Source organism: Pleurodeles waltl, chromosome 1_2, assembly GCF_031143425.1.
Source record: "Pleurodeles waltl isolate 20211129_DDA chromosome 1_2, aPleWal1.hap1.20221129, whole genome shotgun sequence".
Classification (NCBI taxonomy): Eukaryota; Metazoa; Chordata; class Amphibia; order Caudata; family Salamandridae; genus Pleurodeles; species Pleurodeles waltl.
Genome location: NC_090437.1, coordinates 1019201129 through 1019224481, shown reverse-complemented (window position 1 = coordinate 1019224481; position 23353 = coordinate 1019201129). Strand labels below are relative to the sequence as shown.

At 45.1% G+C, this 23353-nt stretch overlaps 1 protein-coding gene across 9 annotated transcripts in view; it reads right to left on the bottom strand.

Moving 5' to 3' along the window:
• RBM47 (RNA binding motif protein 47) overlaps positions 1 to 23353 on the bottom strand; it is a 311562-nt gene that overhangs the window by 79526 nt on the left and 208683 nt on the right. The window contains exon 1 of one of the 9 annotated variants that reach the window (XM_069201981.1): positions 394 to 1106. The exons of the other annotated variants lie outside the window; for them this stretch is intronic. Coding sequence (XP_069058082.1) covers positions 394 to 443 — 50 coding nt within the window. The 5' untranslated portion in view covers positions 444 to 1106. Of the gene's footprint in view, positions 1 to 393; positions 1107 to 23353 lie in introns of those variants that run through there. 9 annotated transcript variants of the gene reach the window in all.

The following is a 23353-nucleotide window of genomic DNA, read 5'->3' as shown; positions in this document are numbered from 1 at the left end:
AACCCTCTTAAAGTGAAGCATTACACATCAGACGTTTTGAATCATTTTGGCAGCAAAAACACTGATCACCAGAAACTGTGCGCATCAAGATCTAAGCCAACCTGGTGGACCACATTAAGAGGGGATGCGGGTGGAATCACATTCCAATTAAGAGATACGCCCCGTTAGCTTATTTTTGTTTCAAAGGCGAATGCAATGTCTCGTACCAGTGACCAGCAGAAATGGTGCTGCTCGAAAACAGGTCCACAAACAGTTAAGCTCATCAGAAGGTGAACTCACAGAAAACATGCCAAAGCACAAAATAAAATGCGGTCATATGAAAAGGTAATCACCACAGCTGTAACCCAAAATACTACTGTCCACACCCGAGGATATGCCCACTTGTAACAGTACCTCTCATGCTGTGCCCAACAGAAGCGCTGCCATTCATAGTCGGCGTCCATGGTACACCTTGTTCCTCAGAAGGGCTATGGTCCGAATTCCGTGCCCCGCAGAACTGGCGCGCCTTTGAAGATGTTGAACCCCTACTAGTCAATGTACAACTTGGATCGTGTGCACCCCAAATACTTTGCACATACAAGGTAGTGTGCTCCTTAGATGGTGTCTAGGATTGTTTGCGCATCAAAGGCTCAGTGGTCCTTAGGTGTGCTTTACACGTGCAGCGGTCTCCTTAGATGACGTGCGCCTCAAAGGCTCGGTGGTCCTTAGAAGGAGTGCCTCTCAGATACTTTAGGCTGCAAAGGCAGTGTGCTCCTTAGATGGCGCGCCCCTGAGATGGTGTGCGCCTCAAAGACTCCTTAGATGGTCTAGTACTCGGATGCCGTGTCCCTTTGAGGCAGTTTACTTCTCAGGTTCTATGTTCCTCTGAGGCAGGCTGCCACTCAGATGGTCTTTCCCTCAAAAGCAGTTCATGGGTGCGTACTGAGGAAGTTTTCTCCGCGAGTTCTGTGCCTCTCAAGGCAGCGTGCTCTGCGTTCGCCTCATAGGCAACGCACTCCTCGGATGCGGAGTCCCTCTGATGCCATGACCTTTAGATGATGTGCTACCCACGTGCCATGCACCTCACACGAGGTGTGCTCCGCTGAAGGTCACAGGAGAGTAAGGAAGTCTCTTCCGGGGCGAAGCAGACACCTAAACTTATCAGGGTCTCCAATCGGCGAAGGACAATTGGTTTCCCCCCTCCCCCAGTCCACTGTCCCCTACTCCCCTCGGGGAAGGGGGCCTTAACATCTAACCTTAGCCAGCACTAAAGAAATCTTACAAACTTGAGCAAGAAAAAAAAACGCAATTCTACCAGATGACAAGAGAGACAATTTTTGCGCTTATCCCAGTCTGCTCAAGGGGGGTTTCATATTTTTTCTATTTCAATGTTTCTGTCAGGCTTAACAGTCTGTTTGGTTTATTTCAATATATAGACCATGCTCATTCTCGGAGGCCTCTTACCACTCAAACATTCTTTTAATCCAGATTATTGGCATTTTGTAGCGCTCTGCCTGACACCGGTGTGACTCATAGCGCTATACAGTCAGAAAGCCAAGTAAAATGGCGCCTCCGTGCAATCTTTATTCTAAGAGGTTCATCAGAAGGAACCCGCACGCGTAAAGACAGCATAAACTAGCCAGCACATGGGGAAGGATGGGCATGTTTTTTTTTCGGCACTCCCCCCTCAAGCTGCCCGATTGTCACTGGTTGACTGTGGCAGACGATAACATGAGTTTGTTCGCCGCACCCCCCACCGAGATAAAACTCAATCATTTCTTTGGCCTCACTGTATTCAAGAGACGAGCACAGCTCTGGGCAAACAACCCTGAGAGAATGAGTCAGAGAGGGTCCAAGGCAGAGTCAACACCGCAGCCCGAGGGCCACCTCTGCCCTTGACGCGGAGGAGCAGGGGGTGAGAGATGCTCGTCGTGAATCCGTGGTCAGCAGACTCACAACTCTTAGCCACAGAGTCCTATAAGGGTGACCCTACCTGGTGGCATGGAGGAAAAATGTGCCCCTGCAGTCAAAATGAAGCGTGGGACCATTCGTCCTGGTCTTCCTTTCTAATCCTCTGCAAGCCAGGTAGACCCAGAGCTGACGCCTTGTAGGTACATTTCTTATTTCGGAGTAGCTTGGTCTTCGACCTCTTGACCTTCACACTGGCCGACTAGGCTTCAGCATGGCCAGCCACTATGCACTGGACCCCGCCTCTGCTGCAGAGCGCTCAGAGCCTTTTAATCTGAAACCTCATCTGCAAGGTACGGCTCAGTGGGTTGGGTGGCGCTATACCCCAGATCTAACCGAGTGAGGGGTCTTGAGTGACATTACTCTCCATGACGAATGTTATGGACATCTGTTTATTGCTTTAGATTTATTCCTGTACTTTTACCCTTTAAAGGGATGGGCCTGCTCTCACTGATGATGCCTGTTCTTGGGAGTTGCACAGGAACACGTGGGCTGGGAAGCCGTCAACACTGTTCCTGTCTTTTGCCAGGTATTCCAATGGTGGTAAGTGCCTAGCGGGATCCTCCGTGGTCGATCTTTTTAAAACAGCATTTCCAGTCCTCAGGAAGGCAGAAGGGGCTCCTAACTGGACTAAACTTCTCTTCCATCTGGTACATACCCAACTTTCTGCACACTTTACCCCAGCGAACTATGAGGTATCGAGGGGTGATGGTGACCTTGTATTCCTTTCTTCTATGTCACTTCTTCACCGATGATGATGGGAGGGGATGTCTAGGTAAAAGTTGTGCCTCTCGCCCCATCCTACCCACTGACCACTTATCTGCCTTTGGTTCAGGTATGTCCTTTCCAGTCTCCCAAACGGTCCCTGTGCTTTAGCACGGAAGGAAACGAGCCTTCCCCAATGCCTCAGCCAGAGTCCACTGGGACCTACCAGCATGTTTTACAAGATAGGTTGAGATGGAAAAGTAGTGCAATATTAGGAGTGAATTCTGGTGCCTAGGATTCATGCAGCCAACACAAAAACAAATACTTTGCCATGCTCCTCCGTGAGTTTTGCTTATGCATCTAGAGTCGCTCATCAAACTTCATCCTTGTCTTGGTCCCTCCAGGCCTCCGATTTCAAGAGCCAGTGGTAACTCCATGTACATTGCCTCTTAAGCTCTTGAGATCCAATGGACAGATCCCACCTTTGACTTGAGAAGCAGCTATACCTCTGGTGTAGAGAATAGTCTTGCCCAGGTGAGGTCACAATCCCAAATCAGGTACCTGCATGCTGCCTCAGTCTCTTGCCTACTTCAAAGCAACGATTTCTTCCTTGGCTAGGTTTCTAAATTTCATTTAGTCTATTGGCAGAAATATGGCTAGAATACACAAATGGAATGGGTGTCTCGAGACATCCAAAAGATCTCAGAGGTTGAATCTGACATTCTCCATATGAGGATTAACTGAACACAGACATTCCCTACTCTGCTTTTCCAGTCTTTCCGCTGTGGCAAGTTAGGCAACAAACATGCATTTATAGTGCCTAAGCTTGAGGTAAGCATCCCGAACAGTGCTCTTTCTTAACTCTGTAGACATTCTTAAAACCTTGAATTGCTGGTTTCAGGCTGCAGGCCCTCTACCAATCCTCAGAGTGACTCATCCTCACAGGAGTCAAATTCCCCTCAATCCTTTCAGCAAGTACTTTGCAACAAGGACACACTTATTTTTAGAAAGAGCGATACTGCTGTAGGTGGTCTAGATTTCGCTAACAGATTTAATGGGACATTCAATTTTTTTCTCCATACAATGTAAAGACCAAATAGAAGGTCAAATATGACTTGCGGGAAAAATCTGTGTTAAACTACAGCCTGACTACATGGGCACTGCTGCCAAAGTCACATGCTCCGCTGTTGCAAGGACACTGATAGGTCCCAGATCAAAGTATTTAAAGAAAACATTTCATTGCAGTTTCTTCTTGGACTAGAAATATCACTTATTTTGACAGACATGTAGGTCCTGGACAAGTTTTGGATTTAACATACGTGCAATGAGATTGTCTGAACCCTCCTTCATGAAGAGATGTTCTTGCTGGCCCTGCCATACTCAAAACTTTCAAAGCCTACAAAGTCATGAGCAAGCACTGGAGCTGTAAAAGAACTGTAACTCGCTAGGCTACCATACTAGCAAAGAATCAAGGAAACCTGAACGTAACCCACAAAGGGACTATCAAGAGTTATTACCGACTTACATTCCTTTTGCAGGATGGGTTCCCAGCTGCACACTGACCACTAGTCACTCTGGCATCCAGAATTTTGAATATTTACACCCACATCACATTTACCATCCCTTTTCAACACTATAAGGGTCTACCCTATGTTTGCTAATAGCTGTATTCCCCAAGGTCATCACTTTTCTTACAGCCTTACAAACTGAAGTAATTCTCCAGGAAACTAGTCAGTGCACAGTATCTCTTCCTGAGTCAGTCTCTTTGAAACAGACATCACATGTGTTGCAGGACCAGGGGGTCTAGTTCGATAAAGCCAGGGGAGGCTACTGATTTTGTTGATAGATCAACAGCATCTCTATAGATCTTTCTCTCTATTTTCATTTAGACATTTTAAAAGTTACTCAGATCCATAGCAAGCAGTCCCACAACAGTTCCTTCTAATCCTATTTTCTCTTCCTAATCTTGGGACAACTGTTCATAGTGAGGTGTTTATAGCAACAGACAATTTCTCTCCTCACTTTAAAGGCCAAAGAGATCCACCAGCTGGGGGCTTCAAGGTATCCTGGATGATTTCCTTCTACCCAAATAAACTAAGGGAGAAATGTCACATTACTCCATATGACCTTCTTCCCCTTGGAGGATAGGGTGAGCATCAGCATTTCCTGGTTCCACAAGATGCCAGGTGGTGGATGTATAGTCAAAGGGATTATGTGTCAATCAAAAAGGTACACTGTTCCAAAAAAGACAAGACAACACAGAAAAACTCTGGCTGTCTCAGGTATGCCTTAGTTCAGAAGCAAGGGGCCTCATGTATCATCATTGGGCTTGCTCCACGTCAGACTGGCACTGCAGTGTCTGGCGGGACCCTTGTGGGGGCCACTTAGCCAGAATTTTGTGAGAAGGATGAAGGGTGAAGAAAAGTTGGAGAGATAGAAGAAATGTCTTAAAATTGTCTCTGACACTCCCTTTAAAAACCCATTTTATTAGTGTAAGGAAGCGCTGATCAAGGTTAAAAACAAAAATAGAGTTAATGGAAATAATGGTCCTTTACTCTAAAAAACGAGTGGTCAAAAAGGTATTACTTATACCACTCAAAAAAGTCAACATGTTTCACGCCTTCCAACATCCTAACGGATCAAGTGGCGCTTCATCAGGACTAAATGAAATCTTCTCCAAAAAATAGTAAAGAAACAATACTATGTGGTCAAAAACTTATAACAAAACATATAGTAGTGAGACTATACTCAACAGTTCACAGTGGTCTAGAGGAACTGAAACATACTATCCTTAGTTTGGGGAAAATTTTCATAGGATGCGCAAGCTAACAATCAATCGTTGTTTAGGGAAATCGCTCCAGGACCAGATTCAGTCCACTCAGAGTGCCGCCTCTCCTCCAAGTTAGGATATACACTGGACCAGTTAATCTCCCAGTCCCCTCCTTTTTGTCTAGTCAAAGGGATATCCTTACAATCATTCTTCAAAGGTGGCGTGCAAGATATTTACTGAGATGGATCTACTTCTGTGGCTGTTTTTAGGACAAGCCTAGGAAGCGTGTGTGCACTGTCTTTGACATGTAATCTACTTCTGTGGACTTTCACCTGCCCATCTCATGCCCATTGCTTTAATTTGTTCCTTGGCCTGCCTTTCAAAATTTCCTTGATTTCGTAGGTAAATGCTTTACGTTTGTCCCGCCTTGACGCTGCTTTGTTACCGACTTTGGAGGCTGACCCTGTTACATGGATTATTGCACGATCAGCCATATACCTTAGTGTGGCGCACTACTTTTTTCTTTTGCTTCACGCCATGTGTCCATATGTTGTTTCTTCCTCTTTATTTTTGGGCATGCCGCTGTTTCTTTGATGTGTCTGCGCCCAAAAGCTGCAAGCTGGAGGGGGGTTCTTTTTTATTTATTTATTTTTTGGGAAGTTTCATATAGCGCAAACTTGATCGGAGGATCGCTTCACATGAGTACCACTTATGTACGTGAAGTTTCATATTGCACAAACTCGAATGGAGGAGCGCATACACGAGTACCACATATGTGCAAGTTTAGCAGTCCAAAAACATACAAACTGGTGCATTTTAAACAGAAAAAAAACACAGAAATCCTCAATGCAACTCTCCTGGCACAGGGGGAAAGCAGATACTCCAATATTCACTGCCGTCACGAAACTCACCCCATGATGCTTTGCGGGGCATTTCTTTTACAAAACATTTTGACTCATAACTCTACCTGTGGGGGTCCTAGGACAATGAGGCCACCACCAAACATTCAGCATGACACACTCTCTGTCTAGGTCATCTCTGGGTCCACACACTAGGCGGTGGGGCAAAATAGTAACCTCTCACCATTCACTGTCTTTTTGGCTCTCATGGCTAGAACTTTTGTTTTATGGCTGAGAGTACTTTGTGTTTTTAAGGGCCTTGTTTGTAATATTTTTGTAATAGGCCTGGTAATATGTAAGGCACTATGCCCTCTGGGGGCTAATATATGGTTACACTGCATTATTTTCTGCCATTCTCTTTTCATGTGCTTATGTTCTCTATGGATTGACTACATGGTTACATGACAATGTTTCTTCCAAATTAAATTGTTACTGGGTTGGCCTCTAGGGGCTCTTCTGAGCATTACAGTCAATACTACAATATCAGCTGCACTCAAACTCTCCCCATAATGCTTTGCCAGGCATTCGTCTTACAAAACATCTTTGCCTATAACTCACCCTGTGATGGTCCTAAGACAATGGGACCACTATGGAAATGATCAGCATGACACACTCCTATCTAGGAGGTCATCTCTGGCTCTCCACACTAGGTTTGGGGGTGCAAAATAATAACCCCTCCCACCATTTAGTGTCTTTTTAAGATCTCTCATGACTGAAACTTTTGTTTTACAGCTGGGAGTAGTTTGTGTTTTAAGGGCCGTGTTTGTACTATTTTTCTAGTATGCCTGCTAGACATGAAAATATATAATGCACTACACCCTCTAGGGGATAAATATATGATTACACTGCATTACGTACCGCCATTCTGTTTTCAAGTGGTTATGCTCTCTAGAGGCTGACTATATGGTTACATGAGCATGTTTCTTACAAATCCTATTTTTATTGTGGTGCCGTGACCTAGCTGCGGTTATGGGTCTTTTACTTACGTCATATTCCACGTCTGTCGGGCCAGCTGATAGAATCTGAACACAGACACATGGCACACAGCGTGGTATTTTCCCTGAAATGCCAGGGCCTAATAACAGGGGTGGCCCCTCCACTATGGCGGAGGAGCGTCACCCCCCCCCGCTTAGGTAGGGCGGGGCCAGCATTCTCCGCATCACAGGGGGGTTGAGGAAAGGAGTGCTAGGTGCACTCCAAGTGCACATGTTGGTTTGGCCGGCCAAACTGATATGCGCACTTAGAACTCTCCATCACGATGTGTTTCACCGCCGGGTGGAAACCAAGTGCAGGCTCCCACTCCCTCCCTGAGCGGCATTTCAGCCCGCTCAGGCAAATTCCAACACTTTTCATAATGTGTAACAGCATGAAAGAAGCATCTGGATTGGGTGGGGAGGGGAGGATGACAGAAGCACTGAGGCAGCAAGGAGCGGCGGAGGCGGCACGGCAGGTAAGTGTTCTTTTTTTATTATTATTTGCCTCATGCTCCACACGCTGCCCCACCCGCCCTTCCTACCAGAATTCACCCCTGCCTAAATATCTGCCTTTTTTTCCTCTGTAGGATTCTGTTGCTGTTTTTGACCCAATACTGCTGGGTGCACTTTATTTTTTAGAAACGGGTTAAATAATAAACCTTGGCTGATGCCGTTTTATGCTTCACAATTATAAAATATATACATAAAAATAACTCATGACGTTTTAGGAACTTACTTTTAAAACACCATTTTATCTTTGGTGATTATCTGTTGACATTCAAGGAGAATTGATAGCTAATATTCTATCAACTGGTGACGTACCCTCGGAGGCCACTTAAAAGCGGTCGCCATCAGAGGTTTTACTGACACCGCTAATCCCCTCAAGATGTCTGTGACGTCACGTGAGCCGAGGTGCAAACACAGGTCACCCTTTTTGATAAATGCCTGCTCACTCTCGATCTTCCAAAGCGCGTCCGTAAATCACTGCCACCTGCAAGCAGGCATCAGCCAGGCAGCTGCAGAGCAAGAACAGCGTCACCTGCTCCAGGGAGAGCGGGGCAGGAATGAAAACACTAGACCCCATGTTAGAATCAGAATTGGGGAAAAAAACTCAAGTATCTGTTATGTGCCCTGTAAACAGTGCACGTTTACTTTGTACCACCGGCCGGGGACACCAGCGGTGCGATTGGGAGCAGCGTTCGCGCAGCAAATAATTCACCCGTACACCGTGCTCATAGTTTCAACCTGCCGGCGCAAAACTGCCCGGCTCTCTTTATTTCCTCTGAGCCCTGACGTCAGGACCCTACCATTTGATCCACCAACAGAGGGTCCCTGCTCTCATCACCATATCGGTGCGAGTCACCCCTCGTCAGGGCTCCTGGTACACTCCAGGGCCGGACATAACAGTATCCACGCTGGATAGAGCAAACTAAGCATACTGGATTAATTGGGCAGGAACACCAGTTTTAAAGCGGGGACAAAATAGACAAGTATTGTAATGTTAAAGCTCTGGTAGTCGATAAGGCTGGACCACGTTTTCAAGTATGTCCCTACGTTTTGTGTACATGCAAATACAGACAACGTCACTATGTGTCTGGGGGCATGCAGCGCACACCCGTCTCTGGAAGCTCTTTGGGCGCTTTGTCTGGTGGGCTTTACGCTTGCACGATTTCTACTGATTTCCAGCCGTGGCCATGAGTAAGGGTCAGCGTCCCTGCTGCGGTTTTTCTGGCACAACTGGCTGTAGACAGCACAGCTATTAAGGAGAGACAGAGAAAGCGCCTCTCCCGGCAAGACGGGTTCCTTTTGGGCCCTGAATCCCTGCCCTTAACCTTCCATGCAAAGAAACTGATCGATTTCTGAACACTTAATATTTAAAAACGCTAAGGTAATCCAAGTTGTTTCTATTTATATTTCACAAGCTGTACTCATTCTTGCATTCCTTAGGAGTATTTTCTTTTTTCAAGGATGTTGTTGCAGTGCTTTTTTGGGCTGCATGTTACTCTCGTATAGTGCATAATTTTTCACCGCAGGTGTATATATCAGTTACGATTGAGAGCTCTGGACCTTCTCTCAGTGGGTCAGAAAGGTGTTCAGAATACATGGTCATCCAGTCCTTGGCCTCTCTGCAGAGCACACAGACAATGGTCACATAATCCAGTTGCGATTCTACGCAAATGTGTATGAAGAGAATACACAGTTGTTAAAACAATGACAAGAAGAAAATTAAAGGAAAATGCAGTGTTGAGAGGTGAGTGTGTTTTGTGTGTCTGGGGTGGTGAAGTGGAGGACAGGCAAGGAAGTACATGCAGGAGAGTGAAAAGTGCGCGCTGAAGAGGAGAGATGAGGTTGGAAATATGGAGATGGAGGATTTCAGAAAAATGTGGAGTAAAAAAGGGAGTAAATGTCTGACAAAGACCGCAGAGGAGAGTTGTGTGAAGGGAAGAACAGGAGCAGTGCCTGGCGAGGGTGCGAGTTATAGTTAGCTTAGGGCGTGATTTATAGGTACCTGAAATAACTATAACTGCTGAATTTCTAAGGTTTAGTGCGAGTAAATTCAGAACCGAACTATAACGTCCCTGTAACCTTTTTTTTTTTTCCTCCAGTGAATTTCTATGGTTTTTTAGCACGCACAAACGTAAATATAAGCAGAACCACAGGGCCTGGCCTATGGCCAGGCCCAGCAGCCAACTCTCATGCATACACCCAAACCCAAGCTGCGCACAGCCTTTGGCCGTGTGCGCATGAGTTTGAATGCAGTGGGTACGGATTTTTCCAAATTTTTCTTTGGATTCACGAATCCAGTCCTGGATTCGCCTATCAAGGAACCATGGATCCACCAATGGATCTGCAGACTGGACAAAAAATAATAATAATAAATGGGCAATTTTTGCTTACGAGGGGTCCCTAACCCCTCTGTGTGTCATATGGGGTCAGGATGCCTATATCCTGACCCCATATGTGCTTTTTTTTTTACTCATCTTCTCCAAACCCAAAGCCGATGTAACAAACAAAATGGTGGCCATAAGTTTTCTTTTAGGTTGCGGCCAGCCAATCAGGGCCTTGCTTTTCCCCCGAACCTGCAAATCCAAATCTGCGGCGCAAGATATCTATATTTTTCAAACTCTAATATCTCAGAAACTACTGAACAGATTTACACCACACTACAAAAAGCATAATCTGCGGAACAGACTCTAGCTTCATGCCAAGCTTGGTGTAATTCCCTTCAGTGGTTCGGGCTGTAGGCATATCTAAAGAATGCAAAATCCCCATAGACAATGAGTGGAGAAAAAGTGTTTTGAGACCCCTCCTTTATTTCAGTCCCCGCTTCACAGATCATCACTAAACTTTCACGACAGCAGCTGACGTGAGCAAAGTATAGATTTTGAAAATTTCATGAAGATTCATCAAGGGGCATCAAAGTTATTTGCGAAACAAAAAAAGCTCTGTTTATGGAAAAAACACACACTAAAAAAACCATAGGTTACAGGGACGTTATTGTTAGTCTCTGAATTTACTCGTACAAAAAACAAAAACAAAAAACAAAACAAAAAAAAAACCATAGAAATTCAGCAGTTGGAGTTCTTACAAGTAACTGTAACTTGCGCCCTAAGGTAACCATAACTCATGTCCTCGCCATGCACAGCTTTTTCTTTAAATATTTGACCGCTAATGTTTCATTTATACTTTTAAGGATGTTATAGAAGTTGTCATGACTGCTGTAATATCTGGGCTAATTAGCAGTGCATGGTGAGAGCACGAGTTATAGGTACCTTAGCGCACGAGTTATAGTTACTTGCAAGAACTAACTATAACTGCTGAATTTCTATGGTTTTATACGAGTAAATTCAGAACCTAACTATAACGTCCTTGTGACCTTTGTTTTTTTTTTTTCATTGAATGTCTATGTTTTTTTAAATTCTGTTTCCTATAACGTTCCTGTAACTTTTGGATTTTTTAGTGAATTTCTACAGTTTTTTTAACGTAAAGTAATTTTCATTACTATACGTTAATCCAAAGCAGAGCTTGCAGACAACCCCAATATCAACCTAACCCCACGTTTCGTGCAGCCTTCGGCCAGACCCTGCTGCCAACCCGTTTAAGAACCCCCCCTCCCTGAGGCTGATCTCCGCACCAGGGCCCCCACCCCCTGGGGCCCAGCCTTAACACTGAATTTTGTTTGGAGGGGTGGGGCACGTGGCCCCACCTCCCCAAGGCTGATCTCAGTCCCAGAGAGCCCATCACTCGGAGCCCGGCCTAAACATTAAAAAAAAAATTGGGGAGGGAGAGGGGTGGCGCGGCCTTCCTCCCCAAGCCGATCTTGGCTCTGGGGATCCCATCTGCTGGGGCCCAGCCTAATTATTTTTTTTGTTTAGGGGGGACGGGACTGCACTGCCCCTCCCAGGCCGATCACGGCCCTGGGGGATCCTATCCCCTGGGGCCTAGCCTTAACACCAATTTTTTTTTGGGGGGGGGGGGGGGGGAGGGGGGGGCACGGGGCCGCCTCCCCAGTTCAATCAAGGCCTCGGGGAACCCCATTCCACAGGGTGCCGCCTAATTTTTATTCTTTTTTTTTTAAGGGGAGGGGGACTACATGGCCCTCCTCCCCAGGGCTGATCTTGGCCCCGGGCACCCCATTCCCCGGGGGGCAGTCATGTGACCTGAGTGACCCCCCCAGGGCACCCAGTCATAATGTTGGGGACCGTGGGGAATCGTTTCCTCTGTCTCCCTTCCTGCATCTCTGCGGGCAAGGAGAGCTGTTTGACAACTCTCACTCGCTGCAAGCAGAGTGTGGCTTGGCGGCAGCTGTAAAGCAGCTGCCAAGCCACAGCAAACAGCTATGTCCCAGCAAACAGCTATGTCCCAGGGCCATCTGTGGCTCCTCGAGGGGGGGTGCGCAGCCACCCTCTAACTGAAATAGCCCTGGGGAGGTGGTGGTCCCCGGAGCTGTGGGAGTCCGCACGGCCCCAGGCACATAATTATATGAATGCCCTGAGGAGGTGGTAGTCCTCGGGGATGCAGTCGGGCACACACCCCCTGCATAAAGTTACAGCAATTCCCCGGGGAGGTGGAAGTACTGGGGCTGCATGACCCCCAAGCATAAAATACAGAAATGCCCCAGGGAGATGGTGGAGCCCCCCCTCCTTATTTTTCACATGCCCCCAAGACTTGGCCCACCTGGGGACTTAAAAAAAAAAAAAAAAACACAAGCACTGGTGTCTGCACTTTTTTTGGCCGCAAATTTACAAATTTTGTGAATTTGCGTCAACATTTTTTGGGGGTCTTTTTTTAATGCCTTTTTTCACCTCGCAGGGTCCCTCTGGGACCCCAACACCACTACCCTGGCCCCATTTCTTTTTTTTAAACAATTTTTGTGAGGGACTGCAAGCAGAGTGTTTGCTGTGGCTTGGCGGCAGCTAGGGCGCGGCCCCCGCACATAATTACAGAAATGCCCCGGTGAAGTGGTGGTCCCCCGGGCTGCGGGACATCTTCCACCCCACATACAATTACATGTTTGCCCTGGGGAGGTGGTGGCCCCAGGGCTGCATTCCCCCGCATAATATTATAGCAATGCCCCGGGGAGGTGGCGGTCCCTTGGGCTGTACAGAGCCCAAGAGGGGGGCCCCCATGCACCACCCTCCATATTTATCACATGCCCCCAGGACCTGGCCCAACGGGGTTTTAAAAAATAAAATAAAATAAGAAAACAAGCACTGGAGTCCACGATTTAAAAATAAAATTAATAAAGTTGCCACAAATTCATGAATTTTGTGAAATTGCAGCAATTTTTTTTTAATGCGTTTTTGACCACCCTGACCCCAGCACCTGAACGAAGAGGTCAGGGTGTGCACACAAGTCGCAGTGGATCTGGTGAAAATTTAAAAAAAACAGGCGCGGACTCCTGCGCTTCATAATGCTGAAGACCCCTGGCGGGCCAAGTCCTGGGGGCATTGCCATCTTAATGCAGGTCCATCTGGTCCCCACCAGCCCTGGGGAGGCTGGGGCTTTTATGAAAATGAATGCAGAGGGGGGCTTGCTCGTCCCTCTGCAGCCCCAGGGACTGCCACCTCCCCGGGGCTATTATCAAATTTTAAGGGGGGGGGGGCGTCAGCCCCACCCTCCTCCCCTGCAGTCCAGGGACCACCACCTCACCGGGGCTTTTACCAAATTTAATGAGGGTGGGCAGGTGACCCTCCCGCAGCACTGGGGACTGCCAACTCTACGGGGCTTTAAATAAATTAAATGAAGAAGAGCCAGGCTCCCCCCAGTCCCACGGACCACCACCCACCCACTCCGGGGCGTAAAAAACAAAACAATGAAGGGGGTCCATTTTGGGCCCCAGGGACCACCAACTTCCCAGGGCTATTTGCATGTTGGAGGGGGGCCGTGTGGCCCCCTCTAGGAGCCAATAATGGCCCTGGGGACTGCCACCCCGCAGGGCCAGCTCCTGTTATGTCCCAGGGTGCTCACCCCCAGAACACAGCTGTTTGCTCTGACTTGGCAGCAGCTTTGACAGCTGCTGCCAAGTCAGAGCAAACACTCCACTCCAATGAAGTGAGAGCGGTTTGACAGAAAAACAGAGGTGTGAGTTATAGTTACCTTAGAGCACAAATTAGAGTTACATGAGATAACTAACTATAACAGGTGAATTTCTATTGTTAGGTATATTTAAAATGTGAGCCCAACTATAACGTCCCTGTAACTTTGGTTTTTTAAATGAATATATCTGTCTTTATATATATTTATATATATATATATATATATATATATATATATATATATATATACACACATATATATACATATAGAGCAGTAGGACAGCTCAACAGCTATGATGTCAAAAGGGCTGGCTTTCTTTAGCGGCCTCTATCAGCCATACAGCTTAAGGCTTTGTTAATCATGTCTTGGCTCAGCCCAGTGGATATTACCTAATGGTGTCTGTTTGGGTGCTTCAGCCTGCACTAGAGGGCTTGTAAAGAAGAGCATGAGGGATTATTTACAACTGTAGCCCCCGCTACCCAGTGCTTAATTTGTAAAAGAATAAGTGCCGGTGCCCAAAGTTTTGCTCAGAAGACAACAGCCGGTGCTGTCAAAAGTAGGAGGTGCAGAATACCATGGCTGCACAGTCCTGAATCAACCTCATGCCTCTCTGATCTGCCAGGAGACACTCCCTGCCTCTTTAGCTCACTCTTTTAGGTTCTTTTTCATTCTTCCTTACTTTCTGTGTAGCTGTTTTTTCCATCTCTCTCTTCCTCATGCCTTCCCCTGGGGGGGGGGGAGAGGGAGAGAGAGAGAGAGAAAGAGTGAAAGAGAGAAAGAGAGAGATATCTTAGCCGTGTAGCTACGTGGTTTTCTCCCCCTTGCTCCAAGTCCAACGATGAGGAAAAATAAGTGGTAGTGCCCAAAAATGAGTTCGAGCAACCACAGGCTCAAATTATGTACGGTCTCTAACTATTCCCGGTTGCTCCCTCCTACGTGTCTCGCTCTTACGTGCTAAAGCTGCATGTGTTAACACGACAATTCAGGTGTTTTGGCTTTGCCACTGCCTGTTTTTACACTGTGGTACCCCAAAATATTTTCCTTGCACTGGAAACAAAAAATTAACCCTGAAAAAAAATGTTCAACTGAGCCCGACACAACAGGACTAGGACTAGAATGGGGTCATGAAGGTAGGTCACAGCAGTCCACCCTGCTCTGACAGGAGACCCCGAGCATGCAGCCCGCCGGGAAAATGCCAGGGCGCTAAGTGACCAGCCTATCCTTGTTGCTGAGGTACAGTAAAGACCCCTATCCCAAGAGGAATTAGGTACTCTCAGCAGCCTTTTTCGCCTTTCTCCATTCGGGCTTCAGACACTTATGTCGTGAGAGTCTCGGGATTGGGTTACACTTTTGTTACCAAAGCAAACAACTCGAACAAGAGAGATGACAAAGAGGGCTTAATACTGAATGACAACTCCTTTTGTGCGGAAAGAAAGAGGCTCACATGGCACTAGGGCCACGGAAGGCCCGCTCAGATTGTTCGGGCGTTGTATAGTTTTCATTTTTTCTTTATAACACAAAATACTGTAAAGTCATAAGTTCACGGCACACCGCCAAAAATGTGACGAATGCTGAAACTTGCCTCCAGTTTGACATCTTCTCCTAAAGCCCTGGATAATGTGCAAATGTGCACAAGTATCAGACTAGGCACATTCTGACCAGAGGGACACTGATCTACAAGGATGCAATCAGTTAAACAGGAAATTGGGGTTTGTCAAGTGACTGATCAGCTGACAAATGACAAGGAAGGGGTCTTATGAACTCCTTCTCACGACCCCGGGGGTGCCCTCGGTTTAAAGCTAACACCTTCCTCATTTTGCACGATAGTACTGATTAGCTTTCAGGAAAAAAATAACAAAGTACTCTGGAGCAATTTCCTTGACACCAGCATCACCCGTGAAACCCCACCGAGCAGACTGTGGGGCAGCAACACGTGTGCTCGTTTTGCGGGCGGCTAAGCCCAGCAGACTGTAGATGCGGATAGCAAATAATGAGCATTGATACCTCAAGTGCTCTGTAAAGTTTACAGTGTAAACATAGGATGAGAAGAGAGTGTCACGGAAACAGGGTAACAAGAACATTACCTCTGCCCATAAACTGTGACATCCAAGACCTCACTCCTTTCACCAAACCCACTTTTTCCCGGAAGAGATCCATTTATAAAAACAAAGGTTTTAGACTGTAAGTCACCATGTCGTTCTAGACGTCAATTTATGCCTTTGACAATCACGCTCTACAACCTCTTTCTCCAGGGATTATGTCTTGCACAAAAACTTAAATAAATGGATTTCAGAGAATACTGGTTACAGGTTATGTGTTTCTGACCAAGCTAATGAGATGTAAGAGCTCTGTGTGCTAATAAAACTGCTATATCGAGGCAATGGATATAACAGAGATTTAGAGGCTTATTTAGAATTGACAGGTGAGGAAAACCCACCACAAAATATGCTACATCAATTATGCATTAGTGTAAATGACACTAAATACGGTGCACAGGACATCAACCATTTTGTGGCAGACATCCTCTGCCAAACTCTAAATAAGGGCCTTAGTGCTAGATGTACGAAGTATTGAACAGAGATTTCCTAATTGTGATTTTGGGAGAATCGCAAATAGGAAATCACTATTTCTATTGTATAAAACTCTTGAGTTTCAGTCAGTCGCAAACAGACCTACCTCATGAATAATAATGAGGCAGGTCGCAATTTGCTATACATTAGGAATCACAGCAACCTGAGGGATGATGACCTGCTGGGATCAGTAGACCACCATGTCTGTGATTGCTTTTAAATTAAGCAACCTTTTTATTTTATTTATTTTAAATGCAGATGGTTTTATTTAAAAGAAAATAAGATGCATTTAAAAAGGAAAAAAATCCAACTTTGAAGTTTCATTTTTAAAGAGTAGGCCATGGGACCACTGCCTACTCTTAAAAAATATTTTCCCAACCATTCTTAAGGAAGCAAAGGGCCCCTTTGGGACCCCTTCCCATTTTCAAATGGGTTAGGTTAGAAATGAGGTCTCTAGTTGCCAGTGGTTTGCAACCTGTCCAGGTAGGGACCCTCACTCTAGTCAGAGTAACTGAGCCACACAGCTAAGCTAACCCCTGCTCACCCCCTTCATAGCTAGACATGAGCAGTCTGGTTTATCTCAGCAGCAATCTGTAAAGTATGTGTGTGTGTGTGTGTGAGCACACACAAACACACACACAGTCATACCACCACAAAAGTGCTCAACACCAGTTTAGAAAAATAGCCAACATTTATCTCAGTAAAACAAGACCAAAACAACAAAAATCCAATATACACAAGTAAAGATACACATTTTCAAAGATGAAATCTTAGTGTAGCGCTTAGAAACACAATAGCTCTAATTGGAGCGGTCATAGCATCTTGACTGAGTCGTTTCCAACAGTCCGACACCACTTGCGACATAGTGCGGGCAGGCCACAGATTTGCATGGACCCCAGGTACAGTACCTTGAAAACAAAGACGTTGCATGGAGTCGGGGAGGTGAGACGGTACTGGAGCCAGTGCAGTATCGGTTGCTTCCTGCTATCAGGGAGGTGAGGCATCAGTTCCTTACAGTTGCAGGGGAGGTGATGCAGCATCGGTGGACAGGCTTCAGTTCCTTACGACCTAGCAGGGGTCGATGAATCCAGCAGATTAAGATGCGAGGCATCAACCTTGCTGCGTTGCAGTCACACCACAAGTCCACAGGTGCTGCAGTGGTGTTGGGTGTCACAGATGTCAGTGAGACGGCACTCGGGACTCGTGCTGTGGTGGGACTTCAGAGGTGCTGGGGCGGCGTTGGGCAAGTGTTGCAGGTTGGGATCGCTGCACTTAACGAGAACCACAGCTCTGGTGCAGGCGGCAGCAGCATTGAGACGGACAGCTACGCCAGTTTCAAAGTTGCTGTGGAGTCGATGTGGTTGGTTTATTCTTGGTTGCACCAGAACTCACTCCCAAGGCTCCAGAACCTGGATGTGGCATCATTTGGCAAGTCAGGACTCTCAGCAAGAGGGCCCAGATGCTGGCAGATGAAGTTGTTGATGTCCCTAAGACTTCTTAACAGGAGGCTAGCTCAGTTCAAGCCCTTGGATAAACTTTGGAAGCAGGATGTAGAAAGCGACGTCCAGATTTTTTACTCCCAGAACAGAAGCGGCAAGCAGCATGCCAGCACAACAAAGCAACAGGCATAGTGGCAGTGCCTCCTATAACATCCAGCTTGTCTTCCTGGCAGAATGTCCTTTCCAAAAGTGTTCTAGCTATGTGGTGTCAGAGGTCCAGTACTAAGTAGGCAAACTTCAAAGAGAAGTCTTTGTCGTGCACAAGACCCTGCCTTTTCCTGCCCAGGATCCAGACACACCCCAATGGATTGGAGACTGCTTTGTGTGAGAACAGACACAGCCCTATTCAGGTGCAAGTGTCAGCTCCTCCCACCACTCTAGTTCAGGAAGACCCATGAGGATATGCAGGGCAGACTTCAGCTCCCTTTGTGTGACTGTCTATAATGAATACACAAACCGCCCAAGTATCACCCTGACACAAACATGTATTACACCACTAGGCAGAGGCACAAAATAGTTAAGAAAGAAAATGCCCATGTTTTAAAAGTGGCATTTTGAAACTTACAATTTAAAAACCAACTTCACCAAAAGAAGCATTTTAAATGGTGAGTCAAGAGACCCCAAACTCCATATCTATATCTGCTCCTGATGGGAAATTAGACTTAAAAGATATTTTAGGGCAATCCCCATGTTACCCTATGGGAGAGAGAGTCTTTGCAATAGTGAAAAATTAAATTAGCAGTATTTCACTATCAGGACATGTAAAACACACCAGTACATGTCCTACCTCTTAAATACAATGCACCCTGCCCATGGTGATGCCTTGGGCCTACCTGAGGGGTGACTTACATGTAGTAAAAGGGAAGGTTTAGGCCTGGCAAGTGGGTGCCCTCTCCAGGTCAAATTGGCAGTTTAAAAAATGCACGCACAGACACTGCAATGGCAGGGCTAAGACATGTTTACAGGGCTACTTATGGGAGTGGCACAATCAATGCTGCAGGCCCACTAGTAGAATTTGATTTACATGCCCTGGGCACACCTGGTGCACTGTACTAGGGGATTTACTAGTAAATAAAATATGCCAATAATGGCGAAACCAATCACCAATACAATTTACACAGGGAGCATATGCACGCTGGCACTGCTCTGCAGTGGTTAAGTGCCCAGAGCCCTAAAGCCAGCAAAAACAAAATGCAGCACAAAAACAGGAGGTCAGAGGCAAAACGTTTGGGGCTAACCCTGTAAAAAGGGCCACTCCCAACAGGTCACCACCAACTTGGGCTTTGTGCATACCGAAAAGCATGCTTGCAGCCTCAAACAGCCTGAGTCACAGAATCTGGCCATTTGCGACCCTAAAAATGCTTAGTACGTCTAGCTCCTCATTCTTAGTAGTTTGCACCCATGTAAGAAATGAGCTCACAATTCACCCTTTCGTATACATTCCAGCTCTGAGCTGGGTATGCTGCAAACGTTCATTCCAAACCAGGGGTCCTTAACTTTCCCTTTGATTGCTGTGGACCACCAATGAATCATTACTGAAATCTAGGGACCCTCACAAGTCTTTATTGGGACCCCTGGCCTAAGCAATTCCTATAACTTGCACCACAAAACAATACCCAAAAATATAAAAACAAATTGCTCAAATATTGAAATATTTGGTTTAATTGACATCATAAATAGAAAAAACTTTTACATTTTCAATTTTGCTTCTCTCTTTAGACACACTTTGCTAACTTCAATACAGTAATTGTAATATTTTATTTTGTGAACCAGCCGCAGATTCTTGCAGTAGGTCTTGCAGACTCCAGGGGTCCTCAGATCACAGGTTAAGAATCACTGTTCTAAACAATTTACAAATGACCAGTTTGCACTGTTTATGCATTTGTATCAGACCGGGCAACACGGAACTGAGTAAGATCCTTCCCACAGCATCAGCCCTCCTCACTATACTGCTCATGCATAGTACTGTGCTTCTTCAACAGGCTTTGCCAAAGGATGTCCTTATTTCCATTAGTATGTTTATATAAAGACTCCTCTTGGTGTGCAAAACAGTCTGCTGCCCCTAGGACACGCTTCAGACTATAAGAACACATCTTAATTAATATAATCATAAAATGAATGTAAGGATCTGTGATGAGGCATCCTTTTGTACAGTACTGGATGTACTTCATTTCTCAAGCACAGAAATTGATTTGCATGCAAGTTAGTACAGCCACTGCCCTTGGACTATCCAACTGCAAACCTCCCGGCAAACATCACTCATCGGCACAATCATGTTGGAATTAGGAGTTTGGCAAAACCCCATGGAACTTTACAAAGCTGAATTTCATTACCAGTTGAATAATTCACTACTTGATATATTTAGCTAAGGAAAGGTTTAACAGGGTTGAGGGATTCATTTAACTATTAAAATAGAATCTGCTAAAAAGTGTCCTGTGGACTTTAACCTAAAGAAATAGTCTGGCGGGTATCCCAACTGGAAATAAGGTAAAACATAAGCCAGTCAGGAAACAATACTGCAGTGAAAAAGATCCAAACAAGCCGTGGAAGAACAGCATTAAAACATGATACCCACGTTGTAAAACATTGATCATACATAAAAACTGAGAATCATAGTAAACTACTCTACAAATTGAAAGCTGTATCGACAGAAAGACGAACACCTAATAGAACCGTCTACCAAGCACAACACTCCCTAAACAACTTCTTTCCAATCACACTAATAATCGATGTTCCTTTCTCAAAGAAAACACACGAGATCTCCCGACTTCTTGGAGCACACACTGCACTAAAGACATAGCTGTCAAAGCCATGCCCATTCAAGAGTTATCCTCTGCTCTACACCAGCATACAGTAGTGTAAAAGGCGGGTAACAGGAGCCTTAATGCACACAATTGTTCAGCTACTTAACCAACCAGTGATGATTTCTAGGAAAGAGTATGCACAGCCTGGGTTTCGGACAACCAACCGCCCAGCGCAATTAAAAATGTAAAAGTCATTGGTCACACCACTGCAAACACATAATACACTACAGAGATATTTAGCACGTGCTAATTTTACATTCATATTACTCAACACCAAGCAGACGACTAAACTTGACATTTAACAAATCTCTACTAACCAAACAAACATAAATGACCCAGTAGTAGAAATCACTGACCAGAATAAAAAGAGCGCCACGATTAAGAAAGCAATGCCGGAAGACACAATACAATGCTAATAACATTATATCAGAGACGTTTTAAGGCATGGGCAAAGTAAAGTGATCCTTCCTAGTGTCACTCGCTTTGTCACTTTTATTTGTTTCTCTATCGGAACCTCACTGTTCCTGCCTTTGCCTCTGGCTCTGTTTCTCTCCACATCATATCACGGTAAGGATTTCTGGGCCACGGGCAAGATAGAACTCACCTGTTTTTTGTGAAAGTTTAAGTGTGATGTTTTTGGCACCATGCAGGTCTCATTTATCAGAAAAGAGGTAATCAAGTTAAAAGCTGTTCCGAAGGGGGAACTCCGAAAAATGTTTTGCCCAGGTATACAAAAATCCTTAAGATGTCACTGTAGTATACTGAAAGCATCTGGGTCTGTTCCATGCTTTGCGAATTAGGTTTTAAAGATAGTTGCACAAGTTCCAATTTTCCTATTTAGATTTAAAATCTAATACGGAAAAAAACATTTCTGTATTACGACCAAAGTATTAAAATTTGAACTAAAAATATGGCTGATACGCCAAACACTACCACTGCAAAGGCTCCTTCGATATTCACACATGTTGAAAAGAATATGTTGCAAAATATAAAGGTTTATTGATGTCGAAGTTGGAGATACAAGTAAAAAGGATTTTAATTAGATCACATTGCGATCTATAACATGTAAAGAAACCTTTATGAAATGAGCCAAGCTTCAAAACATGATTCACAATACAGAGCTTTGCGGTTTCACACTTGTACTGTCTCTTCAGTCAAAACAATGATGGAAATTAATATATACAGTAAACTTTACACAAGTCAAATTACAGCTCTAAAAGTCTAGACTGAATGGAACAATTTTTATAAAATGGAATTAGTTCCACTGAATTGGTCCAAAGGATATGGGTGTGCATTTCCATGGGTGCCGGTTGATCTAGATGCCATATTTAGTTCACAGGTAGTTAACTAGGCATTAGAGGTAAATACATAGATCTTTAAGTTGCTGCATCCAGACAGTCATGGCTAGTACCATTATGGTAAGTCTGTGGGACAAATGCTTCATGTGTCCACGAGTTAACTTTGTGGCAAGTAAGACTGAGGGAGCAATACTTACATGTGTACACGAGTTCAACTTACAATAAAACGTAGAGTCGAAAAAGGTATTTTACTCGTCAGTGGTGGGACGATAAAATACATAACAAGGCATTGCAGTAGTATCCTGCTACCTGTGAAGATTAAAAATTCTGTTCTTGAGCTCCATATTATAACTCTGCAACAGCTAGTCTAATCCATATAAAAAAATAACATGCTAAAATGGGTTGGCCAATCAGAGTGTGGAATCTCAGACAGGCGTGTGCACTGACCGCAGAAGCTACGATTCAACATTAACTATGTTTTGGGCACAAATGTGGCAGGTTTTGCCAATTTGCCTTTTTAAATAGGAACGCGTACTTCACAGTAAATTTGGAAGAGCGAGTATATGGCTGGCATGTTCTTCCAATATTCTATCTAAAGACGTATCACTAAGTATTCCAGAGTACAGTTATATTACAACCATATTAAATTAAAAAAATAACATGGCGACTTGCTAAAATTGGTGCTGATACACATGGGATGAAGCAACAAGGAAACTTAAACAAAACAGTCAAAATCCAGTCTGGTCCTACCAAAGAGCACAGTGATGTAACAAAACTGGAGGGACACCTCTGCAAAGAACATGGAAGGGAGCTCCTCCAGACTCACTCAGGCCAGGTGCTGTGCTGAGGTGGCCTCCTGGAGCTCAGGGGCTACCCTGCACCGCCAGGGCTGCGGGGGCCTTTGTTACACCACTGAGAAAGCAGCAGCGGAAAAGTGTATAACCCCGCTGCAGGACGATAAAGTATAAGGCTCCTAAACTGATAGACACTGATTAGTCTACAAAATTGGGAGCACCATATTTAAGAAAGGTCTCCCCACTCGAGAAGTTACTCATAACCTCGGTGGCTAACCAGTCACTTCGCACTAACATGCCTGCATGCATGAGTGGAATATAAACCGCTTTTATCCAAGCCTGCATCAAGAAACATCCCTGCTCCTCCTCCCCAGCTCGAGATGCCACTCTAAATTAGCATGCATCAGTTTTTTAAAATTACTTTATCTTTCTTTTTTTTACATTTTAATACAATTGAGAAGAAAAGAGAAAAACAAATCACAAAAAAGTCACTTGCTTTTGCACACTCCAGAAAATGTTTCAAAGGTTAACGTAGAACCTACCCAGCACATGT